This window comes from Centroberyx gerrardi, chromosome 23 (assembly GCF_048128805.1).
Source record: "Centroberyx gerrardi isolate f3 chromosome 23, fCenGer3.hap1.cur.20231027, whole genome shotgun sequence".
Classification (NCBI taxonomy): Eukaryota; Metazoa; Chordata; class Actinopteri; order Beryciformes; family Berycidae; genus Centroberyx; species Centroberyx gerrardi.
In genome coordinates this window covers 10,366,977-10,384,262 of record NC_136019.1, presented here as the reverse complement: position 1 = coordinate 10,384,262, position 17,286 = coordinate 10,366,977, and the positions used below count along the sequence as shown (strand labels likewise).

The following is a 17,286-nucleotide window of genomic DNA, read 5'->3' as shown; positions in this document are numbered from 1 at the left end:
CCTCTTGCAGTGAAATGGCAAATCTTTTGTTTTTATTCATAGAGGTTGGTAATGTTGGCCCGAAGGCAGGATGGTATATTCTGTATGAAGAGGGTGTGATGGATCATTAGTAATCAAAACAAACTAAATGATTTTTTTCCCCCTTCAATATCCTTTTTGCTGCATGCTGACTTGTAGTAGGCCAAGGTTTTCCCTGTTTGCTTTCTGTCTCCTTAAGATTTAATTTTCTGCATTGACACTGTGGATGCACACACAATCTTTATCTTTCTCTCTCCTTGAGAGAAAACACTTTTCGTATAATAGCCTAACTGCAGTCTGTTAACCTGTGTATTAACATATGAAAAGGTACTCAAGGTACAAAATTCTACTCTGTGAAAGGAAAATCTCCTGAATTCATAAAACACTTACAAGGGCGAGACACCACAATGTAAAGTGTACAAATATATTGTACTGAAGTGGTGCTTACTTAAATAGTGTTGCCACTCAATGTTTAATGTATTAGGGAGTAGTGGTGAGTGAAATGGCTTGAATTTTATATCATATTAATAGCCAGGTCCAGGTCCATATTTTGATAGATGGTAACTGTGGTTATCACGGCATACTTGTTTCTCTGGTAACCTCAGAAAAGCTCAAAATATTAGTACTCACGCACACGTTTTGTCTTCAGGTGGTAAATCAACTGCTGGTCGTGCGACAGAGTTTGCAGATGTTAGTTTCCCGCTCAGTGTCTGACTTTTTACAACCAAACCATGTCCGCACGCTGGAGGAAGCCCCGTTTTGTTAGACGGTCTTTTGTTCATCTTTGTTCTGTTGGCTTTCGTTTAGTCGGAGATTAGGAGGTTCACTTCCCTCAAGCTCGGCGCCTCTGCTTGCTATAAACGCACATGGGTGCTGCTGGTGAAGCAGCCCGTGCATGTTTTCAGAAAATTTGCAGCTGACAAACAGTTTGACCTCAAGTCTGTGGAACATAAAAATGCAAAGATTGTTTGCCTCCAGCTTTTTGGCACATCCAGTAGAAGCAGTATGGGCTTAAACTTAAACCCACAGTTTTCTATCAGAGTATCATTTCTACTGGTATACCGCCTACTACTATAAGGGATATTTTCATTAAAGGACTACACTGACTTTTTGGCCCATTGGTCATTTTACCCAACAACTGATGGGAGGATTGGCACCAAAATCATCTCTTTGTCCTGTGTGCATGCTGATGCTTCAGCATACAGTATGTTAAGCTAGTCAATGCAATCCTTTAAGTACTTACAGAGTATTATTGGGTACTTAGAATACTTTCCCCATAGGTTCATTCACTGGTTAATTCACTGGAGTAAGGCTATTGTAAAATAAAGTGTTACCCTCTTCTCTTTTTGATAAGCGAGCTGATATCTCCTGTTAGCTGCTGAATAAGGGAGAGATAGCTTTCTCTTACGCATAGTTTCTCTCGAGTCTTTCTTTTTTGATGTCGGTCCAATTAAGCCCCCGATAGTCCCCCGCTCACGTAGATACAATCTGTTCTCTGCCTACTCCTGTCCCGGCGAGAAGATACTATCCTATCTGAGATGGGAAGATATCTCATACTTGTGATACTGTTTCGTAAAGTGCCTCACACATATTTGTGCGCATATTTAATAATGCTACACGCGTTCGGCTCATGCTCATCCCTCCTTTGCTCTCATTTCGTTTCGCCCTCTCTTGTAGTTTTGTTGTTTGCCTTTCATTATTTTCTTCATTAGCGTGAACAAACATCTTTGTTAGAATTCTCTTTTGGGTTTCGCTCCATGTCAGCACATTTCCACTTCCTTGATCTGAGCGAGCGGCAGAAACGGAGAGAAAGGGAGAATCAGAGAGAGAACAAATTAATTGTATTATTTCAGCTTACACGCTAAATCCCCGGCATAAATGCAGCAGCCGCAGCGGTGCGTTTTTTTCTTCCAGCGAGGAAGAGAGGCGGCAAACGAAAGACAGACAGAGACAGAGAGAGAGAGAGAGAGAGAGAAAGAGAGAGAGAGAAATGGAGAGAGAGAGAAAAAAGACAGAGATAGAGGTAGAAAGAAAGATGAAGTGAGAGAGATGGAGGGAGCGCTTCAATGCAGAGGTCGCATGAGTGAGAAACGAGCGTCGGTGGGTTCGTAAGAAAAAGAGAGAGTGATGGAGAGCAAGAGCAGAGAGAGGGAGGTAGACTGTTGCCCCGTTCAAGTTCAGTGGAGTGGAGTATTTAATCTAACATGATGAACGAGCTATTGGAAACATCATCCCCCCCCCTCCCCCCCCCCCCTCCCCTTTCCCCCCAACAGCCCCTCCCCTTTTCTCACAGACCGTAAGCCCTGTGATGGAGCTGTGTTTAAGGTCATTTGAACACCAAGGTAAAGAAAGTCAGAAGCAACGCGCGCGCACAAACAAAGTGTGTCGCTTGGTGCATTTATCTCCCCAACCCCCCCCACCCCTCCACACACACACACACACACGCTTGTCCCAAGAGTGATTTCCCTGCATACAGGCAGCGCGCGACACCAGAGTAACTTGCTTGTTTCCAGTCTCTCATCTCATACATATCAGTCTTCTCTGGTTTTTGTTCTCTATCCAATAGATATTAGCTTGATTGATTGATTGATGGATATTGTTTCAGTGTCATGCTTACAACGCTCATCCACACTTCCCATTGTAATTTGTAGAAATACATACGAGGGATGGGACGATCTATCGGAATTCAATATATCGCAATACAAAAATGTGACCATACGTATCGTGGGGCAGAAAAATGAATTGTGATATCAGCTCCATTTTGTTCTGCTGTAGTAATCACAGATGAGACGTTTGTTGACCATCACAATTTCTCAAGCTCTCAATCGATATTATATCATTTGCACTTTGTAACGACATTTGTGTAATGACAATTGTTGTTTACATTCTAGCAAGCCAATGCCATTGCTAGAAAGATTTGTGTCTCAGAAATAAACATAAGTCAGACTTTGTTGTCACTGAACTTTTATTTATTACATCGTATCATGGTTGTCGAATCGTGAACCCCATATCGTGTATCGAATCGTATGGTCCCATCCCTAGTACATACTATATATATATAAAATATATATAAACAAATTCAGGTATCATCAACAAAGTATGTTGCCATTTTTCCCAGGCTTTACAGATGAAATGTCATGCAGAATTCTCCATTTCTGATGCATATCCGAGAAACATCTACCCAAAATATATTAGCAGAAGCACAAATATTTTACCAGGCATCATTTATGGTAATTTGTCATTTGTAGGACATTATTTGGCCCATTAAGGGTTAGTTTGGTTTGAGTAGTTTGACTCCATGGATATTTCACAGATTTGTAGCCTAGTTCTCTCTGGAGCTGGCAGAGGTTCAACTCTAATTGTATTTTTCCCCTCATCCCTTCGCTACATCCGCAACTTGATCATTCCATCCCAGTAGCCTACATACAAGATAACACCCACTTTTGAACAGCATCTTGGATCGTGATTGGTTGAAGAATTACACTTGCGGGATATTTTTCTCCTGCTTTAATTCCTACCTGACAACGGCTACAGCCAGAGCCTTCTCTGGTGGAAAGGTATTCTAAGTGTACAATACGGGGGAGAGAGAGGATTTAATTAATCTGTACTTTAATTAGATCCGTTACTCATTTGCTCTTCTTACACTCTCCTTCGTAACAATTAACAGCATCCCAAGACAGCGAGGCACTTGTGTTGAATTTGTGACACAAGAGCGCGTTCTCCGTCTGCCTCCGCCGTGCCTCCCCCCTCTTTATGCTCCTGTTTCTCTTAGTATACCTGACAAGGCTAAAAGATATTGTCTTAGCAAATTTAAATCACCCTTTTCAGCTACGCTATGTGTTGACTACAAGTGAAATATTTCATTTGATTTATAAATATATATATCTCAAAAACTCGTGTTTTGGATTTTCATTACTGCCTGGCTTTCAGAACTGCTTTCAGAGTATATTTTTGTTTGCTGTCTAAAATATTTCAACTTTGAAAGCATGCTTGCTTTTCATTAAAGTTTACTTCAAGTGTAGCCATCCCATGTCTGATGCCTGTTTCTGTCTATTCTCGTTTCCACATATCCAGCTGAATTCTTTCTCTTCTTTCTCTCTTTTTGTGCTATTCCTCTCCACCTCCTCTTTTTTTTTTATCCTTTATACTATAGCCCATACCGCCCCGCTCTCTGCGGCCTCTCCATCTCTCTGCTTGATGGTTAAAATAATCAAAAGTCTTTTGTCTCCATTGAGTGTTTGCTCTCTTAAGCGCCCCCGCCCCTCTGCGAGACAATCTTACCCAGCATGCTTTTAGAGTATCTTTAAGTGGTTGAGTGGACATGGAATTGGAGGTAGAAGTAGGGCTGCCTCTATGGACATTGTCTGACTTCTTTTAGAGCAGCTCAGCACTGTGGAGTGGCTGACTCACACAATAAGAGGTTGGAAAGCTTTGAAAGAAATTATAATTGGATGCATGACTGGAATATTCAGAGTGGACCTCTGCACAGCGCTTACCGGGTTAAGGCCATTCATTTTAGGTGTGAGGGTAAAGGAAGAGAAGTAGTTGTTAGAACAAGGTTTGTTTTCTCGGTTTGGGTTGATAACATGTCTGTCTTCTCTTTGTCTGAGCTGATAACATGTCTGTCTTTTCTCTGTTTGAGTTGCTAGCATGTTATTTGGACCGTATATAGCCTGTGCTAACCAGAGAGTGATTATAGTGCATACAGGCGAGTGCATACAACACATACGCTCACACACACACACACATATGCACACACACAGACACACACACACACACACACACGCCTGAGGGCCTTCTCCCCTCTCCCCCCTATAAGCAGCATTATCGTCACCTGCCCCTCGGCTGTTGTAATTGGGCGAGTTATTTTTACCTCTAATGCCTCTGCTTCCTCTTCCTCCGTGCCTCTATCCCTCCATCCCTCCTTCTCTCCATCCTGGTGAATTAATTGGAGGGGGCAGGAGGCCGCGGCACATATTGGTGAGGTAACGAGTGGCGAGGGCTGGACGGCCGCTAACACCCAGCGCTCTAATTGGCTGCCTGAGAGGGATGAGGGTCGTTAGGTATAGGCGACCGGTTTGCCCTCCTCTCGGCACACACACACACACACACACCCGCACATGCTGTTCGGACAGGCAGGAGCACGCATGCAAACGCACACACACACATACTTGCAGACAGGACATGAGTACATGCCTACACACACATCTTCCTCTCCCATACAAATTACATGCTTAAGGCCGCATGAAGGGCTGTAATTTTCTAAGTGATTCAGCATAGCATGTAAACCGCTTGACCTGCTGTGTTTAGATTGCAGTGGTGTGTTTGCCTTGAGATGCTCAGTTGAACTGAATGGTTGGCAAGAATGAGCTTTCAATGAGGTTGTTTTAAACTCCTTCACCCCCCCCCCCACCTCTCTCATTATCGCGTCATGCGTCTTCGAACCTCAGAACATACTGAACTTGAAATAGCAATGACTGTACGCCGTTATAATTGATAGGATAGAGTGCCAAGTTTCCATGGCTTCCAAGTCCTCACATCAAAACTTTTAGCTCAATTAGGACCCGGCTATTAGAGTGAATTCACTTGTCTCACTCACGCTCTCTTGCTCCCTTGCTTTTCTTTATCTTGCCATTCTCTCTGTCTATCTCTCATGTCTTCCTGTCCTCTTCCCGAAGCTGGGAGTGTCTTAATTACTCATAACGCTTCATAGGATCTGAGTTTTCTCTACTGGCCTCTCCCCGTCTCTCTCTCTCTCTCTCTCCCACTCGCTCTTTCTGTCTCAGCAGACTTTTCAAGATCATCGTGCAGAACTATGAGAAGGGGGAATAATTACGCTTTGGTTTTTCGCTACAGTCCTCTAAATGTGTGTGAAGTAGTGTAATTGGGGCTAACGATGGTCAAATGAAGATTTTGACAACATTAGCCCCAATTGAACCATCCCGCGCAATATTGAAAGATGAGGGTGAACATCCTGCATCATGCAAATTTTTTTAGTGACTTTCCTCCTTGTGTCCTAATCTATCAAATTTGGCTGGAATGGGCAAGTTTGCACCTAATTAGTTGAAGAAATCTGCAGGAAATGTGGTCGCACTTCCCCCCCCCCCCCCACACACACACACACAGTCCTTTGCACGGCTGGGCCATCTATTCCCAAAAAGCGCCTAATCAACAAAGATGGTGTCAATTCATTTCCCTCTCTTTGTTTGGTGTAATTAGGGTAAATTGTTTTGCTGGTGAAGAGCAGTTCGCACAGAGACAGACATGCTTTATAGCTGGCAGAGCATGGCAGCATTTAGTGCTGCTCGCTTAAAGCAGCATTTTGTAATTCGCTGTTGTGGTGTATTGGCTGAGATCCTGTTTTGTTCCCCCTCCATCTACACACACACTCGTCTCTGTCAAACTGCTCAGCTGACCCCACTCTCATCTCATCCACTCTCAATGAGGATTACCGAGCCCTCGTCTCTCTCTCGCTCCCTTCCTCTCTCTCCTTCTTTGTGTTCTCGCTCGGTCTTTCTCTCTCCATCGTTGACTCCCGCTCTCCGCCTTTGTCTCTGCGTCTCGGCGATGGAGAACAGTGTGTGTTTTGCAGTGTTGTGATGTTTGCGGGCCGCGGTATAGGCTTAACGGTGGTTTTTTAGCTCTATTTTGGTGTTGTGCCTATATGTGCGTGGGTGTAGGTGCATGCTTTTCTGTCTTTTCGTCTGTTTTCTGTCTCTCAGTTCAGAGCTCGAGGCTAGAGAAAACGGTCTGCTAAACTGCTGTGAGTGTTGCGGGTGAAGTGGAGAAGGGAGGGGCGCGGTGCGATGCTGAGTTTCAGTGGAGCTTATGAAAATGGTGCCTCTGCATCTAACCCCTATCTCTGAAATGGGCCTCAGAAAACACAGAGGCTGAAAGCTCGGGCTGGCTTAGATTCCCTAGATGCACCTTTGCCTTTAACAGAGCTTTACTGTTGCACACACACACACACACACACACACACACACACACACACACACAGGCACACGCCTTCACACAATTCCACACATATTCTCTCTCTCTTGTCTCTTTCTGTCTCCCTCTGTCTCTTTCTCTCTGTCTTTCACACACGAACACACACACACACACACACGCAGACTCGGTTTCTGCATCACTGGTGAAAAGGAGAAAAGCCGATGACTATTCGGTGTGTTATTGGTCTGTCACAAACTATTTTCAGCGGGCCTCTCTCGCACGTCTAACTCCATATCCAATGCCGCTCGCTGAACACACAATGGTCCGCGGCAAATAGGGCAGCAGAGACTTTTTAATGCCCCTGCAGTGAGCGCGCGTCTTCCCCCATATGGTGTTCGTTAGTTTTCATTAAACCGAATGACATTCCAGCGCTGTCCAAGAAGCGAGGGGTGGCTTTAATGAGGCGACCTGTGGATCCCGCCTTGTTAGGGAGGGTCTCTTACCTGGCCGAACGGGGCTGCAGATGGTGTCTAGTTAGGGACCCTAACAGTCGCCAGGGTCCCCTATTTGACTTGCATTCCCTTCAGGGACACACACATTTTTTCAGGAACTCTGGGAGTATTTTGAATAGTTGCCAAATTCACTTTGAGCACTTATATTTGTTGTGTGTATTGACACTGATAAGGGTTTGATGCCATTTCTGATGCCCTCGCAGAAAATGAGAAATTGATTGAAGACGGAGTAGAATGAAACTCCCCACACCTTTAGCTGATGTCTAATCTTTTTAGCTGTGTAGCTCTTAATTGATACAAGTATAGTAAGTGGTAGGAAACCCACAGAGTATCAAAAAAAATAAGGATTCAACATAAAGGTCGGCTTTATTGCAAAGTGAAGTGCAGGAGACATTTCAGTCAAGTGCATAATGACTAAAGAAACCAAATTTGGAATTGATTGGAGAACAAACCGCAAGGCGAAAGATCTTAACCTGAATAAATCTGCTCAAGAATCTGCTTCATTAGGTGCAGCAGAGTGCGGCAGGTCAGGGTTTGCCCGTGACCTTTGACTTGGTCACTGTGGTAATGATGACACTGGTGGCCTAAGAGCCTCTCTAAAAGATCACATCCTTTCCCCATAATGCTCTTTGATGGAAATGCCCCTTGGCCCCCTGGGAGTTTCATCGGGGACCCATCCACTAATCACCTCTCTCTCGTTCCATTACTTTCTTCCCACGTCTAATTCTGTAACCTTTTACTGACTTAATCCCTTCTCTTTCAGTACAGCCTCTCCAGTGCTGCAGATGTAGATAAATAGATGTGAAAGCGCAATATTTAGATCGAGTTTGAGTTGGGCAACATCCTCTCACTGTGAGGATGAACGCTGAATTGCCTTGGGAAGTCCTTAGTCATTTCTTCACACTAATTGAGGCTTGGTATGTGCAAAATGCAAAATACCTTGGGTGATTTAAACGGCTGTACTGTAACCACTGCATAATTAATTACATAGGATTCATTGGTCCCCGTGTCTCTATTTGTGTTTTGATAGGACTATAAAGCCGGCCTGGCCATTGCTGAGGTGGAACTGACTGCTGCCAATATCAAAGATGTGGACCGCAGGGGCTTTGAAGTCAACACACCATTCAAGAACTTTTGGTGCGTGTACCTCCATCTGTGTGTGTGTGTGTGTGTGTGTTTTGTGGGGTGTGTGTGTGTGTGCGTGTGTGTGTCTGAGTGTATGTGTTTGTCTTGCCCACTTCTCCTCCCACTACAAAGGAATATTCATGTTAGAATTATCTCTGTATGTGTGAGAGAGAGAGAGAGAGAGAGAGAGGGGTTGGGAGAGAGAGAGGGCGGGGGAGAGAGAGGGGGTTGGGAGAGAGAGACAGAGAGAGCAAAGGAGAGAGAGAGGGTTGGGAGAGAGAAAGAGAGGGAGAGAAAGGGTTGAGAGAGGGAGAGAGAGGGAGAGATAGAGGGAGGGAGAGAGATGGTTGGGAGAGAGAGAAAGAGAGAGAAAGAGGGTTGAGAGAGGGAGAGAGGGAGAGAGAGAGAGAGGGTTGGGAGAGAGAGAGAGGGAGGAGAGAGAAAAAGAGAGAGAGAAAGGAGATCAAAGGAGAGAGAGAGAGGGTTGGGAGAGAGAGAGGAAGAGAGGGAGAGAGAGCGGGGGAGAGAGAAAGAGAGGGAGAGAGAGAGAGGGCAGGGGAGAGAGGGGGTTGGGAGAGAGAAAGAGAGAGCAAAGGAGAGAGAGAGGGTTGGGAGAGAGAGAAAGAGAGGGAGAGAGAGCGGGGGAGAGAGAGAAAGAGAGGGAGAGAGAGAGAGGGCAGGGGAGAGAGGGGGTTGGGAGAGAGAAAGAGAGAGCAAAGGAGAGAGAGAGGGTTGGGAGAGAGAGAAAGAGAGGGAGAGAGAAAGAGGGTTGAGAGAGGGAGAGAGAGGGAGAGAGAGAGGGTTGGGAGAGAGAGAAAGAGAGAGAGAAAGAGAGGGAGAGAGAAAAAGGGTTGAGAGGGAGAGAGAGTGAGAGAGAGGGAGAGGGTTGGGAGAGAGAGAGAGGGAGGGAGACAGAGAGATAGAGAGGGTTGAGAGAGGGAGGGAGACAGAAAGGGTTGAGAGGGAGAGAGAGTGAGAGAGAGAGAGAGGGTTGGGAGAGAGAGAGAGGGAGGGAGAGAGAGAGATAGAGAGGGTTGAGAGAGGGAGGGAGACAGAAAGGGTTGAGAGAGGGCGGGGGAGAGAGAGGTAGAGAGAGAGAGAGAGAGAGAGTGAGAGAGAGAGAAAGAGAGAGATGCGTTCTGTCTGTGTTTGATCTCAGGCAGGAGTGTATGTACCACGCCGCTCTCCCCTCACTTTAACACACATTCCTTATTGCCTTTTTTGCGATCTAAAAGCTGAATGTTAGCTGAAGGAATCTCTCCTGAGGACGGACTCGCCCCTCAGAACAACGTGTTCGGCGTGATGAGACTGTAGTCGCACATCCATATTTGTTTGAAACCTTAATGCAGGAGGAAGCCGGATGTCAGCGCTCCATTTAAGATCCTTGTGAGACAAATCCCGCTGCATTATCATCTCATTTCAACCGCGCAGTTCGGGAAATGTCCTTCAAAAAACGTTAAGCCCCTTGCAATACTGTGTTTTAATCTCAGTAATCACATCTCATAACGCATCCAAAAATTCACAGTTACGAGTCAAGGGCAGGCGTTTTGGTTTAATCTGCTCTTACACACGCATGGTATTGGGGAGTCTCATGGTGCGGTAAGGCTTCATGGTACTGGTAGTGGAAGAATATTCACATAGTGATATCAGATTGGCCTTTTCTTTCTTTTTTTCATAACCAAGGTCTTTCTTTTTCCCTGAGAGACTGGAAGGATTAATCCAAGGCTTTTCAAGCGGGACGTTCTTGAAGCCTTGAAAAGAGAACTCAGTGAGACGTACCTCTATAAAAAAAAAAGGGATTATTTATTTATTTGTTTGATCTACACACACATATATCTCTCTATCTATCTATCTATCTATAAAGTAAGTGACAAAAGTATAAAAGCATAAAATTGTTCTCTCTGATGATTTGAAGCCAAAGTCTCTAAACAATTCTTGGATGCCACCTTATTATCACCTAATGTAACACAAAAATTAGAAGGTGTTTGAAAAACGTACACATTAAGTCGTATTTTTTATGCAATGAAATTCACTTAAAATTTGAAACCAAATTTATACACCATTTGGGTGTAAGCCGGGTTTTTGCACTTTTTAATAAAGAAGGAAACTAAAGAAAAAAAACCTAACATTCTCCTTTGAGATCTAAGCGTAGAAACTAATAAGCAAGCGTGTTGAAAAGTGGAGACTGAGCACTAATGAGAGAAAGAGGATCTGTTGTTGATGCCTGTTTGACTGTTTTAGTCGAGCTTCGTGTTCTTTTGTAGGCCCTAGTCAAATCTCTTTCACAAAGCGCTGCATGACCCAGCACACACACACACACACACACACACACACACACACACACACACACCAGAAAGACCTAATAGTCATTACATTGTAAGCGGTTTGCTTATGTGTTGTACGTGAACAGAGTCCCGTACGACACTCGCTAATTATCGATCAGGATTTTCTCTGTTTTTCTTTTAACAAATCCCCCGGGGGCGTCATGCGGGCCGCTCCGCCTCTCCGGGCCACAAGGGCTTTCAGGTGACTTCAGTCCCTGAGGGCCGACAATCGATGAGCGCTCGCCTTGTTTGTGCTTTAATGGCCCATTTAGAATACACCCGTCACAGTTGCCTGGACAAAACATGGCTTGTTTGTTGTGTGGTCGCTCATTGTTTTCTCTTCTTTTTACTCATTCCTTTTGCCCGGTGCCTCGTGTAAAGATTTTTTTTTCCTCGTTCCTCCACCTGTCTATCGTATGTCCGATCGATCTGTTTGTCTCAGTTCTCTTAATGGTCCCATCGTTTGGCAGGTTCGTTAATACGCTGGACGTAATTGCGATTTTGTGCGGAAAAAAACGGAGGGGGGGGGGGGGTGTGGGGATCAAATGAGCTCGGGTTGCCCGAATTGTTTTGATGAGGTGATTGCTGAAAGGGTTTTTTTTGTGTGTGGATCAAATCGATTGGTAGCCCTGGGAGCGTTCTCCTACCTGCTCAAGGTGGGGATTAGAGAGAAACTCATCTAATCACTTTAAGCTGTGGAGACTCACTTTGGCTTTACCATTGTTTTGCTGCCGCTAAATGGACAGAACGCTCAGTCCGCTGTGGCAGATACAATAGCAGACTGTTATGAGTACATGGAATGACAATGAGCCAAAGAGGAGGTGTTGCCAGGCAAAGGGACTTAAGTTGGAGAAAAGAAAAACTTTGTACTGTTGATCAGAAAGCAGCTCCACTAAAGTAGTGCTGCGGATAAAATGCCGAGCTCAGGCACATATTGGAGGAATTCTGTGTTTGTTTGCTTGTGTGTGGGAGTGTGTGCATGTGTGTGTGTAAAGTCCTGTTGCCAAAACACAGTCCTGATACCTCAAATTCAGTACTGATTGTAGAATGATACTTTTTTCAGTACATTTCTTTCATGCATCATTTCGTGCATTTCATCATGTATAGACCATACCTTGAGAATTATCTCAAGGTAGCAGAACAGCTAGCATCCCATTGCAAGGGTAACACTTTACAATAAGGGTACATTAATTAAGGGTTAGTTAATGCTTAATAAGCATTAACTAACCCTTAATTAACAGTTAACTAATGTGTCTGGTAATCATTTACTAATGGTGTTCATGCTAACTAAGGTATTAATTTATACATTATTTAATAGTCATCTTTATAAACTAAATGTATAAATTAATACCTTAGTTAACATGAACACCATTAGTAAATTACATATTAGTTAACTGTTAATTAAGGGTTATTATTCCTTATTAAGCATTAACTAACCCTTATTAAGCATTAACTAACCCTTAACTTAGTGTACCATTATTGTAAAGTGTTACCATTGCAAGAATACAACATCTTGAAGCTTTTCAGTCCCTTTTGTCACCTTTTGATGCTTTTTGGTACGATTTCAGGTATTGTGAAAACTACCACTGCATGTGTTTACCTCCCAATCACTGCGTCTCATGACCACATTAACCTTTCCAACAATACAACAAATACGGCCTGATTGCAGTTTGGACCATGGGGTCTTGAACCCGGCCTTCTGAAAGTCTGACATGCCTGAACTTCACTCTCAGTTCAGTTCTCAGTTTAGACAGATCAAAGTTCGCTCATTAACTTTCATCTAAACTCGGTGCAGCTTCGGGAAGGACCGTTTGAACTGCGCAAATAGTTGCGGAGTCTCTTATGATCCTGGAATCCGTCGGTTATTTGAGACAGAATGCTGTCGATCACGGTGCTGTGCAGCTCTTTGTAGCGAGTGCGGGCGTCATTTATTCTCCTTCTTGATGCGCTTGGCAATTCCACGGCCTTCACACAGTCCTCAAAGATGTTGTCAAATCTACCTCGCTGACTTTCAGCGTTCTGGAGGATCAGCTATTCTGCGCAGACACAATGGCACATCTAACCTCTTGTTTTGCAGAGTTTGGAAAAGCGTGTTGGCAAAGTCAAAAAGTCTGTTGAAAGTAAAAAAGCAAATAAGAAAAATCCAAACAGAGAGAACACAGACTGCTGTTGAGTGGATAGAGTCAAAGCTATGTAGCATGTTGGAGCAGATCGACCAGATCGGCTCTTTTTTCCCAGACCGTGTCCACTAACCTTGAGTTGGAGTTTCGCCGGTCCTGGGTAATGCGTGGCAGTCTTTTCTCAAACTAGTTATCCAACATTTGGATGAGCGTGAGAAAAAACGCAGCCAGCCCTCAAATGTGCACGAAAAAGATCTTGCAATTTAAACTTTTCACAGTCCAATCTTTCAGTCTGTTTATCCCAGATGTCATATTTTCAGCTCCATCATAGCACTGAGACACTACTTTTGATCTGCATTCATAGCTTATGCAAAATATTAAGTGTAAGTGAAGCTAAGTTGTAGGCAAACTTGAATTGAATTTCAAAAATCTGTCCTTGACACGGCTGCCACTCACACACCTGAGGACAAATGACATTTGTGCAGCACTGCTGGCATCAGCGGGCTCATCAACCGTGACTGCCAGGTAATTGTTTTTTTGATCTCCTTTTTAATGGAGTCATTCAGTACATCAACAAGTGCAATAATAAGATCATTCTGTATTTTAGCAGATGTTCCTGTAAAAACAGTAGCTGTGGCCAAGTGATGGCTCAGATCACCATCATCATATTCTGACATAAAGGACAGACGCTCCGAGGTTATGAATGTGAGCTTTCGTGCCTTCCAAAGGGCAAGTCTTGTCCCAAAAACACCACACAGTCAGTGCATATGCTTCAGTATTTCCTGATTCCTTTTCACCTTCTCATGCACACTTGTCTCTCCTCGTCTGCTTGTCCAACTGTATCAATCAATCAATCAAAACAGAACAGTTAGAGGTAAAACAAAGAATAAAATAAGACACAATATAACAAATAAGACAATAAGACAAACATTACACACCTAGTTAAAAGCCAGGGCAAAAAGGCGTTTAAAAATATAAATATTATCCACTTTCCTCAGATCCTCTGGGAGACTATTCCAACATACCGGGCCATAACTACTAAATGCCGCCTCTCCAAAGGTTTTAGTCCTGGTTTCTAGTACTGTTAGAAAATCTTCTCTTTCCTCACCAAAGGTCTTTAACTGAACCTCAGCTATGACAAGTCAATCAGTGTCATCATCTGTTTTTTCTTGTGCTTTAATCCATCAACAAATGTTCCACAGTCCATAGTCCAAGTCCATTCCATAGTCCAAAGTTCAGCACAATTAAACTACAAAATTAAATTACATTATTTTCATTACAAGGTAGATCTTCACATATATACATGCAAATAATATACAAAAATAATTTCCCTCTTATATAAAAAACTAGAAGGATAGAATCACATATCCACAATCAAATTCAGTTCCTATCTTGTAAGAACGGTGTTAAATCAAACTCTGCATTCACCCCACGAGGACTCCATGTTCCCAAATGGGAAATCCAAAATGACTCCCTCTTTAGAAGTACCCTATCCAAACGACCCCCCCCCCCCCGCCTTCTTTTTCCCCCCTTTTTCAATTCCAGTACATTTTAGAGAGGGAATTGGGTGATTCATCTCCATAAACTGCGCTGCTACAGGATAACGGTCCTTTTTTTTTTTACATCTGATTGTACTTTTTATGTTCTGCTATTCTCAGTTTAAGCTCCCTTGATGTTTTTTTTTTCCCACATATGCTATTCCGCATGGGCATGTCAACATGTAGATTACTCCCTTCATTTTGCATGCGGTGATCCCTTTCATTTGCATTATTTTCCCTGTGTGTGGATGGATGGATCCAAGTGTACTAGCTTCCTTTAGGTTCTTACCATGTTTGGACATCACTTTTGGTAAATCCCTGTTGATTCATCTTTTTTGCCACTGTTTGTGAACATTTTGCATATTTTGCGGTCTTGACTTCCTTTTTAGCTTTGGTTTCGGAATAATTCCTTTCTTTGCTTCTGCCTGATGTTTCTTGTGGCACGGTCAATGCGTTTTTCTCTGTAGCGCCGCATCCCGAATGTATTTTGAGTCGTCAACAGTTGGCGTTCAAAGTCTGAGTCATGTTTACAAATACGTTTGAGCCTTCGGAACTGGCTGTGTGGAAGGCTATTCTTTAATGGTAGCGGGTGGGAGCTTTCAGCCCTCAGAAGTGTATTATGATCTGTTGGTTTCACAAAAAGGTCAGTGTGGAGGCCATATTGTCCTTTGATTATCCACATATCCAGGAAGGTCATCCTTTCAGCACTAGGTTCCATTGTGAATTCGTCAATCCTGTTGAAATTGATCAAATCTCCTTACTTGTTCACCTGTACCCGTCCAAAAAAACATCTCCATATTAGAATGTTTTCAAAGAAAGGATTTTCCTTAAGGTTCATTATCAAGTTGTGCTCCCAAAAGCAGACAAAAAAATGAGTCAACATGGGGAGCAAATGGGCCTCCAATGTCTGTGCCACAGGTTTGAATATAGTAATTATTGTCAAAGAGAGAGTAGTTATGAGACAGGATGAAATCTGCCATTTCCAAAATACTCTTGAGAATAGCTCATTCACTCGTCTGTTTAAGAAGTGATTCAGTGCCATTAATCCACCTTCATGAGGTGTATTGGTGTATAATGAAACCACATCAAATGTTACCAAGATGACATCTGGAAATGATGGGGATTGTATTATTCTTATCGTGTCTCCTGAATCTTTGATGAAAGAAAACTGGTCTTTTGAGAAAATTTGGGACCTTGGGGCTGTCAATGAATCTACGGTATATCAGATACTGCCGGTCGTCCAGGAGGGTTAATTAAACTTTTGTGCACTTTGGTAAGTGTATAGAACATTGGTGTCACTTGAGTTTTTATGTTTCAGAACTCAAATTCTCTTTTTGTTATTTCACCACTTTCAGGAAGTCTGTTTATACACGGTTCACATGTAAAAACTCAGTTGGATTGTGTTTCTTGAATCGTGTCCTTAAAAAACAGAAATGGCGACAAAGACAGGGTTATTCTAAATAGTTTTTCAATTCAATTATCTAGCACTTTTCACAAGCCACTAAATTGATTTTGGAGCTTTACTTTAAGATGATGTACTTTAAAAAGAGAGGGAGAAATAGAGTAAGAGTAAGAGAGTACTTTTAAAGGAATCAGTGTTGCTGCTGTTGATGTTTTGCACTGATTAACTGCCCTTAATAAATTCTGTTTGCCAATATAAAGCACTTTAAACTATAAATCTGGGTATGCTTATTTGCAGCTCGTATTCTGCTGTGACTGGCTTACAGTACCATTATACATGGTCACATCATCTGCATTGGAAGCAGGACCAATTTGTCATCCATGAAGAGATTTCACCCCATAGTATGTTGAGCAGCAGTACATGGAGGCCCTGAACACCAACCATTGGGGATGAATTTAAGATTTGGCTAAATCCTTCTCTCAAATGTCACCAGAACCAAGCATTTTAAAGATGTTTTTTCAGAAAATCTTGGTGCAGCCTGCCCCCGGACCTCCCCAAGTACGTTATGTAAAATTTAAACTGACTAATTTTGTTGTGATTTTACATTATATACAACATACATTTTCTATGAGCGGGGACACAGCTGGCCATTGGAGGGTGGAGATCACAGAAGAGAAGAGCAACTGACAGCAGAGAGAAGCATTTCCAGTGCCAGATCAGCCTAACTGGCTCATGAAGGTCATGGTAGAAGGCTAATTAAAAGAAATAGAAATATATATAGAAAAATATAGTTCAACAATTCAATATTTTTTATAACTTATAAATTAAGTGCATAGTCAAATCTGTATAGTAGCGCACTACATACTTAATGCCTTTCAAGTCTCCATGTTGGATAACATGCAAGATAATTACATGGGAGCGACATGAATGAACATGGGAGCTGGAGGACTGTAGTTTGTGGCAGGGAGGGAGATGATGGATGCTTGTAGCCTGTGGTTGTGGGATGATTGACATATTCCAACAACACACAAAATTGCATGAAAGCGGGAATTTTAATGAAAAAATGCTTTTTTTTGTGCTGCATGCAACCAGCTCAGTCATAACGATGTCCATAATCAGAGTAAAAGCAACAATTAGATTATTGTGCGCATATAAAACACAGTAGTTCCTCTTCTCCTCCTCTTTTTAGAATTACATTCATTTTTGTTTTCAGTGGTTTAGAAGATCCATTTGAGCTCTGCTATGGTGTATTATAGGCCCTTTTCACGTCGTCATGGTAACAGCTTCCACATTGAGAAACCGGTGCATTACAAC

General features: G+C 43.0%; 1 protein-coding gene across 3 annotated transcripts in view; it reads left to right on the top strand.

Annotated features, from left to right (window-relative positions):
* arap2 (ArfGAP with RhoGAP domain, ankyrin repeat and PH domain 2) overlaps positions 1-17,286 on the top strand; it is a 111,232-nt gene that overhangs the window by 30,508 nt on the left and 63,438 nt on the right. For all 3 annotated transcript variants that reach the window (XM_078291697.1, XM_078291698.1, XM_078291696.1), the window contains exon 11: positions 8,494-8,600. In XM_078291697.1, coding sequence (XP_078147823.1) covers positions 8,494-8,600 — 107 coding nt within the window. The remainder of the gene's footprint in view (positions 1-8,493; positions 8,601-17,286) is intronic.